Source organism: Blennius ocellaris, assembly GCF_963422515.1.
Source record: "Blennius ocellaris genome assembly, chromosome: 16".
Taxonomy (NCBI): Eukaryota; Metazoa; Chordata; class Actinopteri; order Blenniiformes; family Blenniidae; genus Blennius; species Blennius ocellaris.
The window spans coordinates 18,545,381-18,569,333 of record NC_137665.1 but is presented as its reverse complement, the minus strand read 5'-3'; the positions used below and the strand labels follow the sequence as shown (position 1 = coordinate 18,569,333).

At 45.8% G+C, this 23,953-nt stretch overlaps 2 protein-coding genes across 2 annotated transcripts; both read right to left on the bottom strand.

Moving 5' to 3' along the window:
• Positions 1–3,382: 3,382 nt before the first annotated feature.
• On the bottom strand, positions 3,383–6,187 carry hoxb2a (homeobox B2a; the record flags this gene model as incomplete). The annotated part of the gene is made up of 2 exons (XM_080511775.1): positions 3,383–4,239; positions 5,689–6,187. The coding sequence occupies 2 exons, from the start codon at positions 6,185–6,187 to the stop codon at positions 3,383–3,385; spliced, it is 1,356 nt and encodes a 451-aa protein (XP_080367901.1).
• Positions 6,188–14,312: 8,125 nt separating this feature from the next.
• hoxb3a (homeobox B3a) lies at positions 14,313–19,820 on the bottom strand (the record flags this gene model as incomplete). Its single annotated transcript, XM_080511720.1, has 2 exons — positions 19,133–19,820; positions 14,313–15,178 (listed from the first exon to the last, which is right to left on the bottom strand). Exons 1-2 carry the CDS (start codon positions 19,764–19,766, stop codon positions 14,313–14,315), a joined length of 1,500 nt encoding a protein of 499 aa, XP_080367846.1. The 5' UTR covers positions 19,767–19,820.
• Positions 19,821–23,953: the final 4,133 nt, after the last annotated feature.

Genomic DNA, 23,953 nt, shown 5'->3' with positions numbered 1-23,953 from the left:
CACACACACACACACACACACACACACACACACACACACACACACACACACACACACACACACACACACACACACACACACACACACACAGGCACTCAGAATGTAAGATATGCCTCCCAGCATAGAGATGTGCTCTGCTGTAATCTCTTTGTCTACAAGATACACTTGAGAAGAGAGAGAGTTGCAGTGACTGTACACGCTGCTCCTTTCCATCTCCACAGTGCTTGATACAGTTAATCTATTTCAACATGTGCTTTAGAATCATGGCACTTGTTTAGGTAATACATCAGATCCAATGTCTTTAAAGGGCAGTTTAGATGTCCCTCTCACTACATGGCACCATTGACACTGAGTCAGAGTGGATTTATGCATTTTACCCCCTCGACCACCCGTATGCTGTGTCACCACAGGCCCTTTAAATCAAACAAATCCAATGACTTCAACGCAGTTTTATTTCTTATAGTTCGGCTCCAACATTCATCCCAAGGCACTTTGTTGTCTGGTAACCTCTCCTGCTTGAAAACACACTGTTGACTTGTCGATGCCGGCAGTCACGAGTGATGAGGCTTTCAGTGAAATCTGTGAAAATGTTCAAAGAACATCCTTTCTTTCAATGAGCTCAAAATTAAACAGTTTTGATAAAGTGAATTCCATGACTACACAACTTAAACTAGATCGACTACAAAACTAGGAAAGTATTAAAATGTGAACTCTGATAAAACCACACCTGGAAATGTGCTTTAAGTGAAGTGAAGCAATTTAGTGAAGAAACTCGCTGTGATCCGTTTATTCAACTCAAGACCATCTGAAGGTTTTATAAATGACTATTACACTAAAAAAAGACTTGCTCAATAAAGAAATATAAGTTTCTTGGTCATTTCACTGGTTACTAATGAGACTTGCCTATAGTTTCACTCGTTTTTCAATGATGTTGATGAAAGATTTACCAGTTATTTCAAGGTTTCACAAGTTCTTTGACCAGTTTTGTTTTTTTTTTTAATTTCCTGACTTCTTTATATTGATTTTATTGAATTTTAAATGATCTAGGCTCCAACATACTGTTTACTTTGCTGTGGCTTTCCTTGTATTTCATAGAGTTACACGCGCTTAATGAATGATTCCATTTCATTCAAAACAAATTGATTGAAGTTCTTTTTGCCAGTTGTAATAACGTTTAATAAGTTTTCACAAGGCTATATGATAATGTATGTATTTCTATGACTAGTGTATTTTAATAACTATGACTGAAAAACAATCCTCTAACAAAACCACATTTAAAATATATGAAGTCTTACTAACATAATCATCCAGTGATCAATCCTCCTGGTACATAACTTGTTACAGGACAATGAACTCAGGCTTAAATGAGGGAGGAGCTAAATTCTTGCTGGAACCATTTTCCTCTGAATTTCTGGAGTTCTTCCATGGATGGTGTGTTCAACTTTATTTATGTCATTTCCTCATGTGTTATTCCTGGAATCCAGGGAGCATCAGTGACGGTTTAGTCAGGCATTTAAATTCAGTCCTGTTTGTGTTATTTGTCGTTTTTATAATATAATTTTATAGGGATATTTCCTAAATTATACATAATGTTAATTATTGGTTCTGGGGGGCATTTGAAAAGAAACTGCACACTGACTGTGATTATATAACTACTAACCAATGTCGGCCTTCTAGTGTGTTTTTATTGTGTATTGTTTATTTTCACCTATTGTACATTGATTAAAATTCAAGTACTCTTTCTGTTTTTGAAAAACACTGAGAGAGAGAGAGAGAGAGAGAGAGAGAGAGAGAGAGAGAGAGAGAGAGGGAGCCTGTCACAGTGCTCCTGTAATGGCTGCCACTGCTCATTGTTCACATCCTGCTTTGTCTTCAGCGCCATTTTGACTGCGCGGGAGGAGGAGGGCGGCTGGCGGCTAGCGGCTCGCGCTGTTAGCTCCTCCGCCGCCCACACTAAGGCTGGGAGCTCGGCTATCGGCTAACACTGCTAAGCCTCTCCCCGCACACACTAATGGAGTCGGGCTCTGCTAAGCAGCTAACACGCTATTGACTCCTCATAATGACACCAACGACGGGCGACCGGCAGAAAACGTTCCGTGTTGCTTGTGTTTCACTCGCTGCTCGTCACAATCGGCCACATTAATTGTTGTTTTAGCCCTTCTTTACCGACCTCCTGCCGCAGGAGGAGAATGAGGCCTGCTAACGTTGTTAGCCTGAGAGGCTCGGTCCAGGAAAATCTCAGACTTTTCTCTCTGTCGTCTCGTTTTTCATCACATTTTCCGCTCAGCTCTGAACACACTGTGCTGTTATGAAGCTACATGTGAAGTTAGAAATATTTCACTTCCACTGAGAAAATATAAACAGACCTGAGACATTACTAAACCCATGTAATACAAATATGCTAAAATAGAGCAATTATTTAATCATAACAAAAAAGATATAAAACTGGGTCTATAATATAATTAAAATCTAGATAATTGCAAGTCAAATGCGAATTTTCAATAACTTATATTTATTATAAACAAATGACTTCAGGCCTATATTTTTTTATTATACTTTGTAAATTTTTGTGAAATGTAAAATGAGCCGTTAATTAGAGAAACAGGTTTTGCAAGTGAAATCTAATTTTAATTAGATTGTATTATTAAAACTATGAAATTGTAGAATGAATATGAACATGGTGTCTGGTGTTCTCCATATCCAAAGCATAAAAAGCACAGGTTGTAAAACAAAACCACATGGGGCACACTGTAAATGTTTGTGTTTTTATTATTATCATTATTCCACTATGAAAATATATGTACAATAAATAATTTGGGATTTTCACTATTAAAGAATCTGAATAAATAAACTAGGGTCTAAACCTCGGTCATCAGCAGGGCTCAGCCTCTCGTCTTTTGTTCTTCTGAGAGAGAATTAATTCATTCTTCAGTTGTAATTTTCCCAAAGCAGTCCAGACTCCGTTAACAGTTCCTGAGAAGTTTTTCACACACAAAAAAGTTTTAAATAATTAAAAAAAATCCACGAAGCTGCACTAAAACGCAAAAAAAAATTAAAATTAATAAAAAAAAATCTACACACGGATTTGTAAAAAAAAAAAAAAAAAAAAAAAAAATCTACAAAAAGGTGAAGAAAAAAAAACTGAACTAATAAATACCTGAAATTGATTCGGAAAGAAAATATCCGATTCGATCGAGGAGGAACAAAATATTTCCATTCGACGTTTAAAATGTTCCGAATAAAATGATGTTGCTCTTCAACTACATTACAGCCTTGAAAACAAAAGCAGCGAGAAGGAAAGGTGACATTAGAGGACGGCGGAGTCTTTTTCGTGGGGACAGTTTGAGGAATGTCGGGAGCAGCGGTCTGCAGACTGTTTCTCTCAGAAGTTGAGGTGCTGCAGGTCGATGGTGCACAGTGTGCTTGTGAACAGGTCGAAGTCCTCCTCGGAGAAATCCACCGGGCTGTCCAGGGAGCTCTGCAGGCTGGGGGACAGGCAGGCCTCCCCGGCGAAGAAGTTCAGGTCCGGGAGCGTGGAGGAGGAGGTGGACGAGGACGAAGAGGAGGCAGAGGAGCAGGCGGCGGCGGCGGGAGGAGCAGCGGAGGAGTCCCGCTGCTCGGACGCCTCCGCCGCCGGTGGCCCCGCGTCAGTCAGCGGCAACAGCCCCTTGCTGTCTGCGGGGTTCGTGTTGGCGAATGCCGGCGGGGAATGAAGAGCCGCGGCCGAGTCCGAGCCGCCGGATGTCCCGCTCAGCAGCGGCGGGTGTTCGGGGAGGCTGACCCGGCCTCCCTCCTCCGGCGTGGGCTGCGCTTTGTCCCCGCTGTCACCGGTGTAGGCGGCGGCAGAAGATGGATCGCCGCCCCCCGCCTCTCCCTCCAGCGCGGCCTCCCCGGTGCCAGAAGCTTCCAGCGGCTGGCTCGAGTACGGAGAGGAGGCGTCGGTGCCTTCCAGCGGCTCGAAGCCGACCAGGTCCCCGGCTTCGAGCCCCGCTCCCCCGCCGCCGTCCCGGTGGTGCGTCGTCTGCCGCTTGTGCTTCATGCGCCGGTTCTGGAACCACACCTTGACCTGCCGCTCGGTCAGATCGAGGAGGGCGGCGATCTCGACCCTCCGGGGCCGGCACAGGTACTTGTTGAAGTGGAACTCCTTCTCCAGCTCCAACAGCTGCGTGTTGGTGTAGGCGGTGCGCAGGCGGCGGGACCCGGCTCCTCCAGCGTCCAGGCAGGCCTGGTTGGGATCCGCTGCGGAGCCAAACGCAAAGAAAAAAAAAGGTCAAGAAAAAATTAGGCACAAGGTGCAATATGCAAAAAAAAAAAATAAATAAAAATAAAGGTTATATTTCTATTTTATTTCCCTTTACATTTGGTTTAAATCTGCTCCGTAAAACCGCTTCAGTTTTATTGCGCACAAAGACTTGAGGAGAAATCCCCAGCCTCTGCTGTCTGTAATAAAACAGTCATAAAACACAGGAAGTCTCGTAAAAAATACACCTTCCAATTACAGTAGCAGCCAAACTCATAACTGTAACAACGACCAATTTGGTGGTTCAAAAAAAAAAAAAAAGAAAGACCCAAACAAAGTGCAGATAAAGACAGATGATCGTATTACCAGAGAGAGTTTGTGTCCCCTATAAAAAGCTAAGAGAACCTGCTGAGAGGCTGCAGCGTGCGATCACAGAAACATGAAGAGTAAATAAATCATGACACTGGGAGGAAATGTGTATGGAAATGTGGGAATGTCGACATGAAACGAAAGTGGCGGTGTCTGACAGAAACATATAACCAAAACCCCGAAGGGGTTATAGCATAGGAAAAGACAAGTAAGTAAAATAAAATATAAAAACGAGAGTTAAAAATATATATTTTTTTTACTTTAAAGAGGAAATAAAAAAAAAAAAAGTTTAATGCATGATGTCAGTGTGAGAAACAGAAATGACCCAAATCCCTGAGAATGTGAGTGTGCAGTGTTTTTTCCTGTGGAGCTCATACCAACCCCCACTTTCTGTCCACTCGCCATTATTTTTTTTTCTACCCCAATCCAATATGGCGACCATCTCAGTGGTATTATGAATATATAATACTTTGATTATGCTGCTGCTGTTGATTTGAACCCAAACCACCCAATGAACAGAATGGTGCAGGCTGCAGCAGCACCAAGCCACTGCAGGCCAGGCGAAATACAAAAAAACAAAAAAAACAACCTCACAATGCGTCTTTACGCACAAAAGAACACTTAGGCGTGGATTTTGTGAACTAAAATGAGGCTCTGTTGAGGTAGAACTAACGGTCTGGTATGATGAGGTGCATTCATTGTGGTTCAGGTGTGACACAATGATCGTTTAAATAGCGGGGATTAGATAGAAACTGTATTGGCTGCGTTTTTTTTTTTAATGGATGATGAAAGAGTGTGCAAAGCACTGCAGCATAATGCGGTGGTCTCGATATGGCTTCCCGGTTGACACAGCATCACAGCGCTCCACAGCTCACACACAGGAAGAAAGAGACAATGTCATCCAAGCAAATCCAAACTGTGCGTAAAAAAGTGGTGCGTTCCAGCTGACATGAGTGTAGAATGAAAAATGGAATTGATGAATGATTAAAACAAAAAAAAAAAACGTACTGCGAGCCCTGCAACCACATGCACAACACATACACAGTGGGGCCCCCTCCCCTCATCCCCAGCATACCGACCTGTGGGTGACTCAATGCCCGCCGATGCGTACCCAGGGGCGGTTTGCGACGGGGAGGACGAGGCGGGGGGGATGATGGATCCGCCACCGCCGGAGCTGCTCCCAGGCTTGGGGCACTTCTTGGATGACTTCTTCTCTTTCATCCAGGGGAACTCGTGGGCCAGCGGACCGGCCGGGGCCGCCGGGGCAGGGGCCTGTCCGGGCGGGCAGCAGGGCTGCTGCGGAGCGGCTCTGTGGTGCGTCTGGAGGCCATTAGCGGCGACGGCGGAGCTCCTCCGGTTCTGTTGGCTCCTGCTAGCAGCCGGTCTCGGCTGGCCGCCTGTGCAGGGGCTGGGGCTGAGGCTGGGGATGGTTTGCTCGAAGGGAGGCGGAATTACTGTCGACTCCTTGATTGATGAAGTTTGAAATGACTCCAGGACGGCAGGGAAGGACGTCAGGCACTCTGCTAAGGACGGCTGGCTGTTTATAAAACCGATCTCCCTCTCAAATTCAAAATTCATTGCTCCCTCAAAAAAACGCTTTCACCCTCGAAACGGCGAGACCCCCGAACAATCCCTTCCCCAAAAAAATAAAAAAACAAAACACATACACGCACGCGCGCCCACGCTCGCCCTCAACACAATATGGCTTCTCCCAGAAAAAAATGCATAACAAAAATCGCGCGCATGGAGGTTCCCGACCGCAATGGCGTCAATGCGGTGGCTATATAATAATTGTGTATATTGGTGATATTACTAGCGTATGGGGACTTGGGTAGGCTAAACTGAACAACTATGGGATGAAATTGCAGCCAATTCCTGGTCATGTGACCAAAAATATCCAATGGAGGGCTCGGGCCTGGCGGTGGCGGCGGCTGTGGGAAGCGGGCGCGATTATTTTTTTTCTCCACCAAATGCTGTGGCAAAGATTGGCTATAACATAGCAGCGCTGCTATTGTTTGGTCCTGCTTGGGGGTGTAAATATCGGGGAGGGGGAGAAGAGGAACGCGTCCGGTCGCCATGTGCGCTGTGTGGGCGGCGGGTCGGTGCGCCCCGGCCCTGGTGATACAGCACAAACAATAGACAAGAGCATCTCTCGGACATTTCTCTCGAGCAGCAGCAGCAGCCCCCTTGTGCGTGATGTGACGACGGTTAACATTGGGTGAACGGAGCACCGTTTACAATATGTCTCCTTCAGGGAGAAAATGTGTTTACAGCCCCTCAGCTCATTAATCTTAGAGAGTGTGACAAGACTGAAAATGTCCGATTTAGGCGCAGGGATCTTGGAGAGGCTTTTTTAGATGGCGCTGCAGATGATGGAGGAGAGGATGCTGAGCGGTAGTACAGATGGAGCAGTGTGGCTTCTTTCTCACAGAGCAGACAGACACAGTCTTAGGTTTGAGGGGAGCCTGGTCATGTGTAAGTGTCTTGATTTTTTTTGTATTTAATCGTCCTGCTGTGTGTTTATTGTAAACGGTGGAGTGCGTAATGGCGCTTTTTCGCATAGTTGTTCTTGCAAGGAGAGGGTTTTTTTTCCTCTTAAGTGTGATATGTGCCGAGATGTTGGTTGTGTTTACGCAAAGAGAGGGAGTGAGTTCACAGCGAGGTCGCTCTGTACAATTTAACCCCCCCCCCCCCCCCCCCCCCAACCCAAAAAACAAAACAAAACAAAAAAGTAAAACATGGAGAAACGTGCGCTGTGGGCGTCCAACGCCTCCACTTCATACAGTATAACTTTATTACACTGCGCTAATTTGGACGAGTGTGTCTTCCACCGGTTAACATAGATTTTTTTTTTTTTTTTTAGAAAAACCAGGAACTCTTTTAGCGGCGGATATTTTGGGGAGGGCCGCGCGAGAACCCCGAGTGGGGAGATGAAAAAAAAAGAAGTGCGGTGATCAATCTTTCTTTCCCTACATAGAGGCTGACAGCAGCCCCTCTCTCCCTAAATGACAAGAAAAACCTCCACTATCTATCTCTCTCCTTTTAGCTCCTCACTCTCGCCTCTTTTCAGTGCCTGCGTTTTTTTCTTTCCCGCGCGGCAAATACGAACGCAAGTAATTTACGCACGCGTTCATCTAAATTAAATGACCACAAATACGACTTGAAAATAATGGCGCCTTAAGCTTATTTCGCTGGCAAACCCCTTCTAATGGCGACTCTGGAGGAGGCATAAAAGGCAGAAATGTGTGTGGGAGTGAGGTCCATTGAGTGCAGCAGAAAGGCAGCGACCAGGCCGAGGCAGGCACAAAATATACCACACACACTCACACACACACACACTCACACACACACACTGCTGACTGAGCTGCAGCCGCTCACGTTCAGCTCCATTCTCTACCCTACTTTTTAACCTTTAACATATAATATGTCAAACATTTTCTCGACAAATTCAGTGGATTCTTTCGTGGGAAGCAGAAACGGTTTTTCTCGCGTCAATCCAGATTTGGAGAAAACGTGGATAGATCGAGTTTTGTGTTTATTTTATTTTGTTTTTAATTTTTTATTTACGTCATTGATTCAGCTGTGTTTTTTTGGTCTCTGTTTAGTTTGTTTTTCTCTAAATAAGTAACTGGGTCGGAGAGAAATAAGAGCTGTCAGCGTGAACGAATAAACCGTGACACATTTGTTTTTTTTTTTGTTTTTTTTAAATCAAGCACCAGGTTTGTTCACATCTCCTGCTTGTCTTTGTGTTAATTTGGTGTAATCGGGAAATGCTTTTACGCACAATTTGTTTAAAATGTAAAACTGACTCCGCCTGAACTTCACATAGTTTACATGTTAAAAAAATACTGACATGAGTTTTCACAAAACTTTTAGGTGCTGTTCGGTTGTGATTATTTGATTAGTTATCTCGCATGTACCATTTATTTGGATTTTTACTTATTCGATGTGGATTCTGAACCAAAAGCTCAAACTTTTTCTTTTCTTTTTTCTTCTTTTAATTCTTGCTTTTGGCGGATGGTTTTGTCTCCTAAGATACTGAAACAAAATGTGCCCACAGCCATTAGTAGAAGCTAATGAGAAGGTCTAACATAATAATGAATAGTTATTTCCAGCAAATGCAGTGTGATTGATGTGGCGAGGAACATCGAAAGGGGCTGTCAGATAAGCGCTTGGCCAGATTTCCAGCCTGACGATGAAGCTTTAAAAAAAAAAAAAAAAGTATTCGGGCCAGGGGGAATGTGCCGTGAGAAGCTGTGAACTCTCGCTGTACCTGGCTGTGAGCTCCCTACCACACTCAGTTCTCTCCCTCCGCTTTTTATGAGGCAATAAATTAGATCCAATCTCTGCTTATTGGTGTTTTTATTGTCTGTTAGTCCAACTGAGATGTAAAGGGAAGTACGGCCATTATTTATGGGAGTCTGATTTATGTCCCAAGTTTTTATGCCGCTCTCAGGCCGGCGAGGAGAGGCGCGGGGGGGGGGGGGGTCTGTGGGGGCCGGAGACCATGTGACCGGGGCAAGAGGCGCTGGCCCCCGGGGCTTTTTCTAAAAGTCACAAACAACACGAGATGCATCGTGAGCAGGAGGATCTCAGCATGTCTGTGTGGGCGAAAGTGGGTGGACACAGGCTGGAGACAAAATCTATTTTACAAGCAACCATTGACACAGTTACAAAGTCAAACTGTGTGAAGTAATCAAGCAATTCCCCACCAAAAAAAGTCTGTTTTTCAACCTCAGCTTTGTGACTTCAATGTCAGAAGGATCAGATTCATTGAGGAATTCTGACCCCTTTCTGTCCGAAATAGAACTTATTTTGAGGATGTACAGAAGAAAATCAGATTAATATTTCAAAAGACGCTTTTTGTTGGGTCGAATCCTCATCTGGGGACAAAGTCCAAGTACTGAAGAGACTCCTGCTCAGTTAGAACTCCATGTTTCAGCTGGACTACACCCTATAGGGTGCCTCCATGTGGAGTCCGGGGTCAAATTGTGGTCGCTAAACTCATCAGTGATTTCTGCAGAGGATTCTAGTCACACCTCAGGATCCCCAACATTTCAGACTGAAGAAGAGCAGCTGTGAAATGAAAACAAAAAACAAAGAAAAACAAACCACCAGAGCTGAGCAGCATCTCCATCCCTTCCTGGGCTTATTGTCTTCATGCTTAGACCAAATAGAGACACGCTGAAAACTCTGGCATCGATCAGGTTGTTTATTCAGCAGCTTAAAGTGTGAATAAACAGTAACTCTGTCACAAAAGCAGTATCAAGTAGGAGATAATGTGTTTACTGAGTTTTACCTTTGGGGCTTGGGCTGTGCAGGCTGTGTCCGGTCTGGCTCTCTGGTCCGGCGGCGGCGGTGGCGTCTCCAGCAGGTACTGAGAGTTTGTGTCATTTTCCAGGGGGTTAAAAGTGTTTCCTTTTCATTTCTGACGTGTGGCTTTGGGATTCAGATGTGCGACGTGGGGGGAAAAAAAACCGCTGTGTTGACGCCGCGATTTTCGCCCGCAGGTTCTGACCTGATATTCAATCCAGGCTTCAGTGTCAGGTCATCTTTGAACTACAGACATTCAGAGTGAAGGGAAGCTCACATAAAGAGTGAAGGTTGGCCCTTTCTCACTTCATTTTCATGTCAGTTGGACTGAAAAGAGCAGGTGTACCTCAAATATCAAGTTCTTTTCCTGGAATCTAACCCGGATCCTTGGTTGTAATCTTTGTCTCTGTTACTGCTCTGACTTAAACGTCTAATTCCTCATGTTGTTGTTGTCGATTGACCCTTTTACTATAAAGTGAGTTGGCATCACCTCCGTCAAACGTCATTGGGTTTGTCAGGTCGCTGAATGCAATGTATAATAGGAAGACATCAAATTATTAGGAATTGTGCTTGTTTTCATTCATTTATAAGTGGAAATAATCAGTATTTCAATCTGCTGACTTCATGAAATTGTTATTGCATAACTAATAATTCAAAGCTTAAATGAGAGCGAATTGCCTGGAAGTAATCCAGGCTAACCTTTTAGATTCATATCGGCCTTAATCAGCATAATTCACTTGTTTTACTACCGTGTGGCAGAAACTATGAAACCGTTGCTTCTTCATGTTGAAGTTAAACACGTTGTTGTCGATTGGAGATCAAACTGCTTTTTTGTTGTTGTTTTGAAATGTAATTTTTGTTAGATTTTTTTGCATTTTCACTCCAGAGCTCCTACAAAAAGAAATCGACAATAGCTCTGAATAACATAACATTTTATTAAAGAATTGTTCAACAGACAACTCTCAACAGTGAAAGAAAAAGGAGCTACAAATGACAAAGAAAGAAGTTGTTTTTCTCCAAAAAGACTCGTTCTTTTTTCCATCTAATAGTTTGTCTAAATTTTTGCAACTATGCTCGGGTGGGTCAGCAATCCCCAGCCTGCCTTTTTCCCTGTACAAGCCAAGACATTTATGTACAAGGGTCATTATAGGAACATAAAAACTACCATTTTTTTCTAAAATACAAGAACTAAAAAAAGTAACTTCAGTACAATGGACAAGAAGAAACACAATGTTTTTGTTTTTTTTTCTTTCATAACAGGTCAATACTAAAAAAGTACAGTATTTTTTTCTTGATATAAATACATGGAGGATAAATAATAATAATACAAAACAGAAAGTCTTTTTAAACTGGCTATAACAAATAAATATTTATATATGAATGTTCACTTGAACACACATTGGCGAAAGACGCTTTGATTGGACGGTCTTTCGTCTTCAAAATAAGATTTTATTATTTTATCTTTTTTTTTTTTTTTTTTTTTTTTAACCTTTAACCATCAAAATGTAAACTCTAAGTGCAACAATGATGCCCAGGTGAGAGCGTTAGTGTGGAAGCCGCACTTCAAAATAAGAGCCAGCAGGATGGGTTGGTGGGTGAACTGTCAGGGAGGATCCAGCAGGGTTCCAACATGTGTTGTCCCAAATTATTCTCCACTGACAGCTCAAACAAACAAATCCAGCTGTTCCTCTTCTTCTACTTTTTTTTTTTTAAAGGTGCTTCAAACACGTGGGCTCAGATTTCTGGGACATGCATTTTTGTTCAAATATATATACCCTGTATCCACGTTAAAAGTCAAGATATGTGAGAACAAAATGAACAAAACGAGAGCAAATGTGAACTTGGTGTCCGAGAGACAGACAGAGATAGAAAGAGACAGAGAGAGAGGGAGAGAAAGAGACAGAAAGAGAGGGAGCGAAAGAGAGAGAGAGGGAGGGAGAGAAAGAGCGAGAGAGCGAGAGAGAGTGAGAGAAGGGGGGGGAAATGATTCACCCAAACATAAATAGTGTTCTCCACTTGTAATATTTACCCTGTGCCGATGATGTGCTAAAATAAGAAGAATAAAAAAATGTCTCTTCTGCGTCCTCTCCTGTGTTTGTTTGAAGATGTCGACAGCTGGCATACCCTGGCTGCAGATGTGTGTCAACAAAAGGAAACTAGCTTAGCATTGGTGTGTGTGCGTGCATGTGTGTTGTGTGTGTGTGTGTGTGTGTGTGTGTGTGTGTGTGTGTGTGTGTGTGTGTGTGTGTGTGTGTGTGTGTGTGTGTGTGTGTTTGTGTGTGTGTGTAAGTGTGTAAGTGTGATGAGCTAAAGTAGCTTAGCGCAGATGTACATCTAAGAGAGCTACTTCAGCCTCTAAACCCTGTTACAGTGATGGGAGGAGTGTGTGTGCGTGTGTGTGTGTGTGTGTGCATGTAGGTGCAGGGGATTGTGGGAAACATCTTGCCTCCTTCAGAAGCTGTGTGCTGCCGCTGCCTCAGACAGGAGCTGCTGGGTTAGTGGTGACTGGGTGAGGATGGTGAGGGAGGCCGGGAGGAGACGGGGCTCTGAGGAGGAGCAGGAGGAGGAGGAGGAGGAGGAGGAGGCCGTGCGGTGGCTCCTGAACGGAGTGAGGTGGTCGGGCTGATGGAGAGGCAGAGCCCTCCACATAGCTCAGCCCTCCTGACAACAACATGTGTTGCCTGGAGGGGCAGAGTGCTCAGCGTCATAAATCTAAGCACCTCGTTAACTGCCCATTAAAATCCCAACTATTTCATTTACCAGGCGGGAGAGCTGTTTGTATACGTGAGTCTTAGGGGGGAGATTTTTATTAACAAAGTACAATTTTAAAAGCGCCTCTAACTGACTCATTATATGTGCTTTTTTTTTTTTTTTTTTTTACTGCATGCCAGCCAAACCGCTGCTGCAGTTGAAAGGTGCATTGATGCAGTCGGTAACCATGAAGCTGAGACTTTTAATTATCAAGTAATAACGCTGCAGTCATTTTGCGGAGAGAAGTAAATATTAAAGGTTTTCCTCTGGATTTTTACGTTTCTCTCCGACGTCTGATAAACATTTGCTTTCCTGTGTGCTCTGTTTTTGTTTGCAGACCTCAGATCAGTTGTGTGTGTGTGTGTGTGGGGGGGGGGGGTGTTTTGTAATGAACTGTGATTAAGCGACGGCGTTCACTGCACCTCCAGTCATAGCGCGCAGCTGCCGATATGTCTCTGTACTGACGCTACAGGACCATCTTCCTGACATTCGGTGTCCCCCCGGGGGGGGGGGGGGGGGGGGGGGGGGGGGGGTGCGTGGGGGACAATTGAGTGTGCATCTCACCTCTCCCGCCTACAAGCTGCCTCACTGCTCAGGGAGCGGGAGAGAAAGTAACTTCCTCTTTAAAGGGTTTGTCTGCAAACCAGGAATGGCTCAAATAATTTAAAGATTAAAAAAGACATTAAATGAAAAATGATAATTCAAGCTCAAAACGGTTTCCTGATGCCAAGTTAAACTGATGGTTTCAGTTTGTCATTCTTTCCCACAGGAGAGCGTGGATCATTACAGGTCTAGTCAACAGTAACGTTCGTCATCTGACTGGATTCATGGCTTGAGTGATTATTTTAAAGTCAACTTGTGAGTTTGATGGAACTCAGGATCAGATGATCGGTTCAATCGTCTTCACAGTTAATACTGATTTTGCTTTTCAGTGACCACATTTCACCATAGGCAGAGTAGAGCTTATCTAACGCAATGTGTCGAAAGGTCCTTTTATCAAAAGCAAAAGTGGAATGACCTAAAGCCCATTTCAAGTTTGGTCTCAACAAGTTTTAGTTTCTTAAAAATGGATTTCAAATGTTCACTTCACCAAACAAAAACTGTCAAAATTACTCAAGTTACTAATTTAGATTTACATTAAAAATATTTGAGCAGCAAAACTTTGTTGAATTTCTGCTATTTTACTTATACGGTGAGTATTAGGACTTCAATTAGAAATTTAAAATCCCTGGGTTTTTTTTTATTTCAGGCTTTCATACAGTAAATATGTGCCTATATCCTTTTTTTTTTTTTTTTTTTTTTAAACTCGCATGAAGGGTTTTGGTCCATTTCTGCTACCTGATACCCGCCAGAACCTTTTTAAAGATGAAACGTAGCACTCTTCCAAGGAAGCACTAAAAGCTTTAGCCCTATAATGTGATTTGCTGGAGGCAGTGGAAGCCGGGTGAGAGCAGGGTGACACCAAACACCGACGGGAGAACCCACCGGACGGCTCCTCTCCATTTCCTCCCTTCCCTCCTCCGGTCCCGGTGCGGCGGTTCAGCCCCCCCCCACGTGTTAGTAAGTCAGTTAGTGAGTTGTGTCGTGTAACTTGTCGTCTTCACTATTTCCTACGTTGTAATTATTTGTTCCAAACCTGCTACAGGTGAGTGAGCTTGGGTGCTTCCTGGATTCTGCCCTGAGTCGAGGTGTGGTGCGCCGACAGCTCGGTGTACGTCGGGTGTGTGGGCGGCTCGCAGGGACCCGGCGGTCCCCCTACGCCCACGTGGTGCTGGTTGGCGGCCGACATGGGCCCCGCGCCGTTGTAGTCCAGAGTTTGGTGGTGGGGCGGCGTGGGGCCGAGGTGGTTCAGCCCGTACATGGAGGGGCCCGAGCCAGGCATGGGCTCCACGTAGCTGCTGCCCCCCACGTACACCGGACTGGCTTGCATGTTGGTGGGGGTCCCGTAGCCGGCGTTGTTGGCCTGCACGAGGCCGTGGTGGGGGTGGGGGTCGCCATAGTCAGGGTCCGGGCCGCCGTACTTCTGCTGAGGGGGGCAGCCCTTCATGGGGACATTGGAATAGGCAGTGGACATGGAGTAAGACACTCCCTGGTGAGGCTTGCCAAAGGACGGGGGAGATGGCGGGTCGTAGCCCCCTCCCCCACCTCCACCCGCCATGGGGTGCATGGAGTTGAGGAAGCTGGCGGAGGACTGCATGGTGAGCGGCGGGGAGCCCGTCGGGGACGGCCCCCCGGAGCTGGAGCTCAGGCCCTTGGACTTCTGGTCCTTCTTGTACTTCATGCGCCTGTTCTGGAACCAGATCTTGATCTGGCGCTCCGACAGGTTGAGCAGGTTGGCCATCTCCACGCGCCGCGGCCGGCACAGGTACCGGTTGAAGTGGAACTCTTTCTCCAGCTCCACCAGCTGGGCGCTGGTGTACGCCGTGCGGGCCCGCTTGGACGAGGCCGACGAGCCGCCCGTAGGACTCTTCTCCCCGCTGCTGCCGCTCTCGGCGCCTCCGGAGGCTGCGAGAAACGAGAGAGAGAGAGAAAAAAACAAAACCAATAAAGTGACAAAAGGGCAAATGAGATAAATGAATTCAGAGAGCGCAGGCACGGAAAGAGAAACAAGGAAAACACGTACTCTCTGTGAAATTAAGATTTTTAAAGTGGAAGAAGAAAAAAAACAAACAAACATAAAGGAAACTGTTGATAAAGGTTACGAAGATGATCAGATGAAAATTGAGAGGGGAAAAGATAGTGAGAATATAACACAATCAGGCTGCCTGCTGAAGGAAATTGAAAGCATTCAAGTTGTTAATAAAGCAGAGGGGGTCCAGGCAGCCCGGCGGAATTATTCCTTGATATTAGTTGTCAACACTTCATAACAGTGGCAGTTATTAAGAGACGGAGGCCCCGGTGCTGCCGGGGGCACGCTAAATTGCATCTTGGCTGGAAAGACAAACCCCCCACAGCAGCAGGAGCAGCAGCTGGAGAACAAGCGGGAGGCCAGGTCGACCAGCGCTCACTCTGATCGACTCGCCAAGAAAAGTCAATCCTCTCATCGCATCTACGTACGTCTGCGTCGCTTCGCTCGCTTCAACCGGTGGGGAAAAAGACGTTTTAACTTCTGTCTGAACAAGCATCCCGAATTAAATCCAACTGTCTTCTGAAATCTATTTCAAATGCCTGGAAGTTGATTAAGAACGATGCAACACCAGGCGTGTGTAATTTGACACCAGCCTCATTATAGGCCACCACTGTGTCCATGACACATAATCACATTTTTAAAAAAAAACAAGAGACTGAGAAAGAAGTCTCGGGGTGTTGGTTAGAATAAAGATTAAAAAAAAAAAAAACTTTTTATGTTACTCAATGCCCAAAACGTCAAAGAAAACAAAACTTAGCTGGAGTTAATCCTAATATTTGAAACTCACACATGCACACGTTCAATATTTTCCACTATGAACGACAGTGCCGAGATTTAAAGCTCCACTACATTGATGTACCAGCCATATACTGTAAACCTGTCTGGTCTGAGGTGTTTTATTCCACCTTAAAAAAACTAAAAAAACCTTAAAAAAAACCTGTTACACCTCAAGTCCTATCTGCTACTGTCACCAAGTCAACACCCGCTGTGAAAACCCACGAAGAAGAGCACTGCCGAAGCATGGCCTCCTTTCTCTTGCTCACTGAAAGTATGCAGCTGACACACTTGTTATGAATATGCTGGCATGTGCTTGCTGATAAAAATATGCTGTGATATAATAATAGCCTGTGCAGTGCCGCAGTGAGGAGAGCAAACTTAGTCTCTCTCTCTCTCTCTCTCTCTCTCTCTCTCTCTCTCTCTCTCTCTCTCTGTGTGTGTACACAGTTGGCTGTGGTGTTTATTTGTATGGACAGAGACGGAGAGATGAGGGTGGCGACCGCCATGTCATCCGTCTCGTAGAGCTCTCTCAGCGATTGATTCAAATTCTCATCAATAAACCGTCTAATCTCCTCAAACAGTCTTCTTCGGTCATCCGAGAGCTTTTTGAATATGAATATCGCGCTCATATTCATTAGGGCACCGCATATTTTTTTTCCCCCCCTCCTGATAACTACCAGCTCAAAGCAACAGATCTGTCTGCCTCAATGACTGTGTTCTTAGCTTGTTATCAGCCATGCGGATGATATTCAAATCCATCACTCCCATTGTATTTTCCCTCCATTTGCTAATATGTTCAATTTCAAATGCCTGCCCATCACTCTCCAGTTCTCTCTCTCTCTCTCTCTCTCTCTCTCTCTCTCTCTCTCTGAAAATCTATTCATCTGTTATCGTACATTATATTTAAATTCACCCTGGTAATATCTTCCTATTTGCAGTAGGAGGTGTGAAAATGAGGAGAAGAGAGAGGAGAGCAGCGGGGAGCGACGTGAAGACAAATCATTTCCAGAGAGCTGAGAATGCAGAGGGGAGGAAGATGAACGGGAGGAGGAGGAGGAGGAGGGAGTGCTGCAGGTCTGGGGCAGCTGGTGAAGAAACCACACTCTTTCTGTAAAGAGCCCCAAACGTTTCCTTTACTTGAACTATTCAACTTCCTCCTTCGTTCAATGAACTCATCCAGCTGCAGCGCGTCTCGCAAATTGCGGCGGCATCACGACGTCAACGCGCTCGATGCATGCAGTCGACCGAGCTGCATCCGTGTCAACATGTTCGGCCAATCACATGGGGGTCCCGCTGCACCGGAACACAGATGGCATTTCACTTCATTTACGACGACGTTACGTCAGGACCTCGCTCTGCTTCTGAAACTCCGCTGGCGGAAACAGACGCGGCGCAGTCGTGTCCAGGAATAGAAAGAGCGCTGCTATTTTGACGCATGAATCCCAAAGCACAACAGCATCAAGGTAATGTAGTCAAAGTGCTGAGTCGTGGACGAGACGCTCCGCAACGTTATGGCTTTTTCATTACTTCGATCGCTGCAAACAAGTGTCAACAGTCGAGAAGAGAACCAGCAGGGGAGCTACATGTGAGTTTGTTGGGTCACAATAACAGTAAATACTATCAAACAACGTTAAGAGTGAGAGAATAAGTGAAGTCTCTGTGGTTCAGTTTCTCGTCTCATGTTATTGTTTTGAGCGTTTGACACTGGTAGTCAGCGTCAGAATTGATCAAATTAACATGAAAATGAAAAATACATGTCATAAATGTTGTTAATCACAGAAAATTAAACATGACTGGAGTAAAGTCAGAAACTGGAAACACAGAAACGCATCCATTCGCCACCATTTCCTTGCAGCAGGTCCAGAGTTTCATCGCTGCTGAAAGTCGTCTGTTCTTCACCAAGAGAAAACTTAAACCTTCAAAACACTGATGGCTGCCTTTACGTTTCTTTGACTGTACAGCTACAGTTCAGTTTCACGAGAGAGAGAGAGAGAGAGAGAGAGAGAGAGAGAGAGAGAGAGAACTTCACTCGATACATGTAGCTGAAGTATCGAATAAAGTTTACATTTTGACGAAAAGTCCAAATGTTCTGTTGTTGGCATGAACTAACAGCCACATTTCACTCAAACTCAGTCAAACTATAATTTCCACGACAATGTCAAGGCCTTAACACGCTCAACACTTACAACTCAAATGAGGTACTCGAGACAATGAAGCCTGCCTCGTTGGCCAGATCCTCATGAGAACAATGAGAAGTGATGAGCTGACCGACCTGGTAAAGTATTGGTGAAAAAAAACAAACAAAAACAAAACGTGCATTTTCAGCTGCTTCTCTCTGCTATTGACTTCTGTGCCTGAGCACTCCACGCGCTTTTCTCTATTTATCGGAGGGCCCTACCTCTGACCTTTGACCCTTTTCAGCAGTGCTGGGGAATGTAGCCTGCTGATGGGCTTTAGTCAGTCGATAGATTGGAATCAGGTGTGAAAATGTCAAGCAAATCGGGTTGAGGGAAGTATGCTCTTGAGTGATTCTCCTTCACGAAGCCCATTAGTGACCGAAATCCAACGGGTGAAAATATAATAATGTGAGTAACAAGCTGCAGAACGGCAACAACAGCCTGACTGGACTCCTGCGCCTTGTGTGAAGCAGTACATGTGGAAACCTGTTCTGCCACAGGAGCTAATAAGAAAGATTTTCAAATCCTGAGGGGACGAGGGCCTGGGAGGAGGAGGAGGTCGACAGGGCAGGTGAGGAAGGAGGGATGAGCTGATGGGACGGAAGTAGTTTCATAATGACAAACAAAGAAGTAAAACTGAGCTGTGAAATGAACGAGGGAAGAAAGAGCTTGGGACAGAGGATGTGCAGTGAGTCTGCTGTGGCACTGATGGACGGACGGAAAGAAGGACAGACGGACTGATGGAGAGACAGACCAACAGACGGACGGGCGGACGGGCAGACAGACGGACGGACAGACAGACGGACAGATAGACAGACGGACAGATAGATGGACAGACAGACGTACAGACAGACAGACAGGTGTACACTAACACACCGTTGCCAGAGTTGTTGCTGGGTGAACAGTTTTTCTGCTTGGTCGCCTGCCGACTCTCTTTCATCCAAGGAAAGATGTGCTTGGCCAGGGTCGGGTTGGGCGGCAGTGAGGAGGAGGAGGAGGACGTGGAGGAGGATGTTGAGGAGGACGAGGTGGATGACTTACTGGGGCCCGACTTGGAGGCCGAGGAGGCCCCAGCACTGCCCCCCGGCTGCTGAGCCCCGGTATTGCCGTTACTGGGGTTGGGGGGCAGTGGGGGGGACACCTGGGAGATGGGGTGGTGCTCGGGCGGCAGGCTGGGCCTCATGCAGCTGCCATTCAGCTCCTTGGTCTTGGCTAGCTGCTGCTGCTGCTGCTGCTGCTGCTGCTGCTGCTGCTGCTGCTGGTGGCCGCCATTACCGCCCAGCGACTGTAACGAGCAGGCGGAGCGCTGGTAGGAATCCACGTCCAGATGGGCGGCCGACTGGAAGGCCGGCTGGTGGTGGGACACCGGGACCGGGGCATCGTAGCCCCCGAAGCCGTTGGCGGCAGCCGCTGCCGCCGCCGCCGCCGCCGCCGCCGCCCCCTGTACCTGGTAGGATGAGTAGCCACCGAAGAGTGTCGAGGAGTTGTCGTAGTATGTTGTCTTCTGCATTTCTGAGAGAGGTGGCGGCGTCTTCTTCTTGTGCTCCGGTCCTTATTGAGAGCCACTGCCGGAAGACCATTTGGTACCGGGGGTCACGTGACGGTGTCTCTCCAACGGTCCCCTGCAATCTGACCTGAAAGGTTAGAGGAGACAGAATGAAGAAATGAGAGAGATATATCCATCTTCTTTCCATGAAAGGCGCCATGACATGAATAGAAAACCACTGCTTTTCTTTCCTCACCCCCCCCCCCTCCACTCCCCTCCCTGTCACCCCCCCCCCTAGCCCAGTGCACAGCCTGCAGATGCTCTGCTGGAGGGGGCACGAAGAGGGCAAATGTGCTGCCTCACTCTCGACTCACACACAAAGACTCGCTCACCAAACATGCACAAGTACAACAAAATCTTACAATTACACTGAAAGTTCCCTTCCTTCAAATAATAATAAAAAACAATTATTATAAATGAGTGTCATTACCATTTCTATTTTATTTTTACAATAACAAACTGAAAAGTACTAGCCAGTAGGCATTTACTGTGTATTTCTAAAACTAGCCACATTCAAGCATTAATCTAAAAACAAATGTCATTTAATAAAAACACAATAAAACCAGACACCATATTAAAATATGTTAAATATGTACATTGTTCGATGCGTTAACTGCACGGTTATTATTTTAAACGTGTTTGTAATAAAGCACCCCCCCCCCCCCCCCTTCCTGTGTGCCTTATTCCAGCCGAGTGTGACGTTTTGTTGTGTAATGACGGCCCTGAACGCGGCCCGTGTGTGTGTGTGTGTGTGTGTGTGTGTGGGTGTGTATGTGTGTGTATATATATTTTCCTTTGTGACTGATGTAGGTAGCCCATTTCTGTCAGCCTCCGCCTTCCACGCGTGATTTACTGTATTGCTGCTCGGCTGTTACCTCACTCACCGCGGCCTGTCTCCCCCCAGCCTGCTGCTGAATAACGGCGGCGACGCTGCGAGCATCACGGCGGCGTTTCCCGCAGGTCAGCGGAGGATTTGTGGGAATTCAGTGCGTAATAACGCGTGAGGGAAAAACGCGGGCTCTGGTTTTGTTTCTACACGGAATAACAAAGAAAGCACTCCCTATTTTTGGTTTATATTAAGGACGTAACGAATATAAGGAGAAAGAAAATGGAAACGATAGATAGATAGATAGATAGATAGATAGATAGATAGATAGATAGATAGATAGATGATAGATAGATAGATAGATAGATAGATAGATAGATAGATAGATAGATAGATAGAAGTTAAAAATGACTTATTAAAATTGCGACAGATATCAAATATTTGTATTTATTTATAGCGTCATAAAACAAAGTGCTGAGTTTTGGTCTCGTTTTGAACTATTTAGCATTTTTTTTTAAATAAACCAAACAAAGTTAGGTGAGGTAAAATTAAAAAAATAATAATATTTTAATTAAATTTTAATTTGATCCCCCCCAAATTTACATTTTATTCTTTACTTTTAGTAGAAATATTTGTCGTTATTTTAGCGGTGTTTACAATGCATTTGATAAAGCTATAGGTTTGTTTTGTTTTTTTTAACAATGTAACTGAGAAAATCGGAGATATGCCAATAAAGATAATATTATTACAAATAATTATCACAAAAATGAAACCCGCTAACAAACCCCAATAATATAGTATTTCAATACATGTATGGTTGTGCTACAGTTCAGCTTTGGAATTTGTATAATCATTTCTTCCTTAAACTAAAACAGCTTTACTACAGATCTCAGCACGTCACACTTGTCAGCCATTTATCTTTCTAGTAGACAAGCTGGAATCCTAATTATTTACTCTGAGGAATAGTCCCAAGGAGAGGCCGGGAGAGAGAGAGAGAGGGGGGGGGGAAGAGGGAGAGGAAGAGGGAGGGAGGGAGACACAGAGAGAGGCCGTGGCATTGAGTGTAGGAGGAATATGTTATTAAATCATATCGCTGTTTCGCCATTAAACGGGACACGTAATGTCTCTGCCCCTGGCATGTAAGGGCTGCAGCTTAATACAATCACCAACTTTACTAGACGCCTCCCTGAATAATCCACTTATGCTGACAGAGAAACAGCCACCCAAACAAAAACAAGGCAGAGGAGAGGTCGGCCTTGGTGTCCAGTGTCTGCTGTTTTATCCTGGGATATAAAATTACAAATGGCGCCTGCCATGAGGAGCCGTGCGGGCAGGGAGAGACGGGGGTAGGACGCATTAACTTGGACGATCCACGTATTTCTTATCCCATTAACAGACACTGGGAGAGAGGAGGAGAGGGAGAGAGGCCAATTATATGGAGGCGAGAGCAGAAACAATGAAGGACCGGCCTGATCAGAGCTGCTGTTGTTGTTATGGCCTCGATCCAGCCTCGGAACTGCAAGCTCTGTTTGACTGGAATTAGTGTGAGTAATTGAGTCCAACATAAAACAGACGATAGATCTTAGGATTAAAATAAATTAGAAAAAAAGAGAGAGAGAGAGAGAGAGAAAGCAAACTGGTGGTGGAAAGAAAAACGCACACAATTGAGAAACTGGGAAAGTAAAAAGCCAGGCCATTGTTTAGTTAAATATAAAACTGTGCAGGAGAAGGGGATGATGAGAGGAGAGAAGGAAAACACAGGGATGGACGGCAGAAGAATAAATGGGGGTGAGGAAGGGGGGGGGGGGGGGTCTGCTTGTAGCTACAGCAGCTTAAAGCATAGTGAACTCTTCTTGAACCGGGATTGGAGTCATATGGGCCATAAATCACTGAGAGCCGCTCCGTCGTTCACAACCTGCACAGCCAACAAACACCGAGCCTCACTGCTCTGTTGTTCCGGCTCCCAGCATCCCCGGCCGGCCTGCAGGTGACGACGCCTCCTTACCTGCCTTTTAGCTCCGGTGGTCCCGGTCCGGTCCGGCCCGGAGCCAGCGGCACTGCATGGCGGATCCGTCGTCGCGCGCGTCCACCGGCTGATCAATACCAATGATGAATAATGAAATAAATAACGGCTCCCGCTCCGCCGGTCTGCTCTTCTCCTCCTCCTCCTTCTGTCTCGACACTAGCTCGGCTGCGCGCCACCTCTCGGAGCTCCAGCAGCGGCGGCGGCGGCGGCGGCGGCGGCGCACCGGGCTGCGCGCACCGGACACTGTGTGGCATGAACGGCCAGGGGACGATCCGAGGCTGGTCGGCGGGAGGGGTGGGGGGGCTCTCAGGGATTAACTGGCTACAAGCAAAGGGGCTAGCTGGCGCACACGAGCTGAACGAGCTTACCGGGAGCCTGCCTGCCGCCCCCCACCCACCCCTACCCGCCCTCCACCTCCACCCTCCGCCCCAGCGGCAGCGCGCTGCCTGCGCCGCGGCTGCCCGATAACAATGGCCTCAGATTCCTCTCTGCTCCAGCCTTCTCACAGGCGCTCAGAGAGAAACGTGTCCACCGTAATGTCCACCATCGTGGTTTTTTTTCCGGAGGCAGCCTTTATCCGTCCCCGGGACTCCCGCCTGTCCTCCCTCCGATTGTTTGCGCGCCTGTCCTCGGTTTGTGCTCATTTCTGTCCTCGGTCTCTGGGTGAAGTGCTTTTATCCCTGTGATCCTCCACAACAGCAGCCTGCACAGCCCTGACACCCCCAGGACCAAAACACCCCCCCACCCCCCATCCCTATAAAATCTAATAATCTGCAGTTGAAACATACATTTCGCATTCGGATTTTTTTTTTTTAAACAACACAACTGTGCTTGAAACTGGAGCACATGTTCTGTCTCTAGCGTTCAGCTTGTTTTACACGTTTGAGCAGGACAGGAAATTGTTGTATTTCCTCTGTAAAAGTGCCCCGGAATGGCTTTGTTGTATTTGGCGCTATATAAATAAAGTTGGATTTTATTGGAAGCCTTTTAACTGTTTGTCATCGTTGCCTCTTTCAGATAATGTTGTGGGGGTTTTTTTCCTTCAATTTCAGCTGTACTCCCTTGTTTCAACCTCTGTTAGTTATTTCTACTTGTTGAAGACTCTGTTAGAATTGTTTTTTTTGTTTTGTTTTGTTTTGTTTTGTTTTGTTTTGTTTTGTTTTGTTTTGTTTTGTTTTGTTTTGTTTTGTTTTGTTTTGTTTTGTTTTGTTTTGTTTTGTTTTGTTTTGTTTTGTTTTGTTTTGTTGAGCCAATTTCCTTCCACATCAGGCCAGACAGTATTGTTTGAGGTGAAAATAA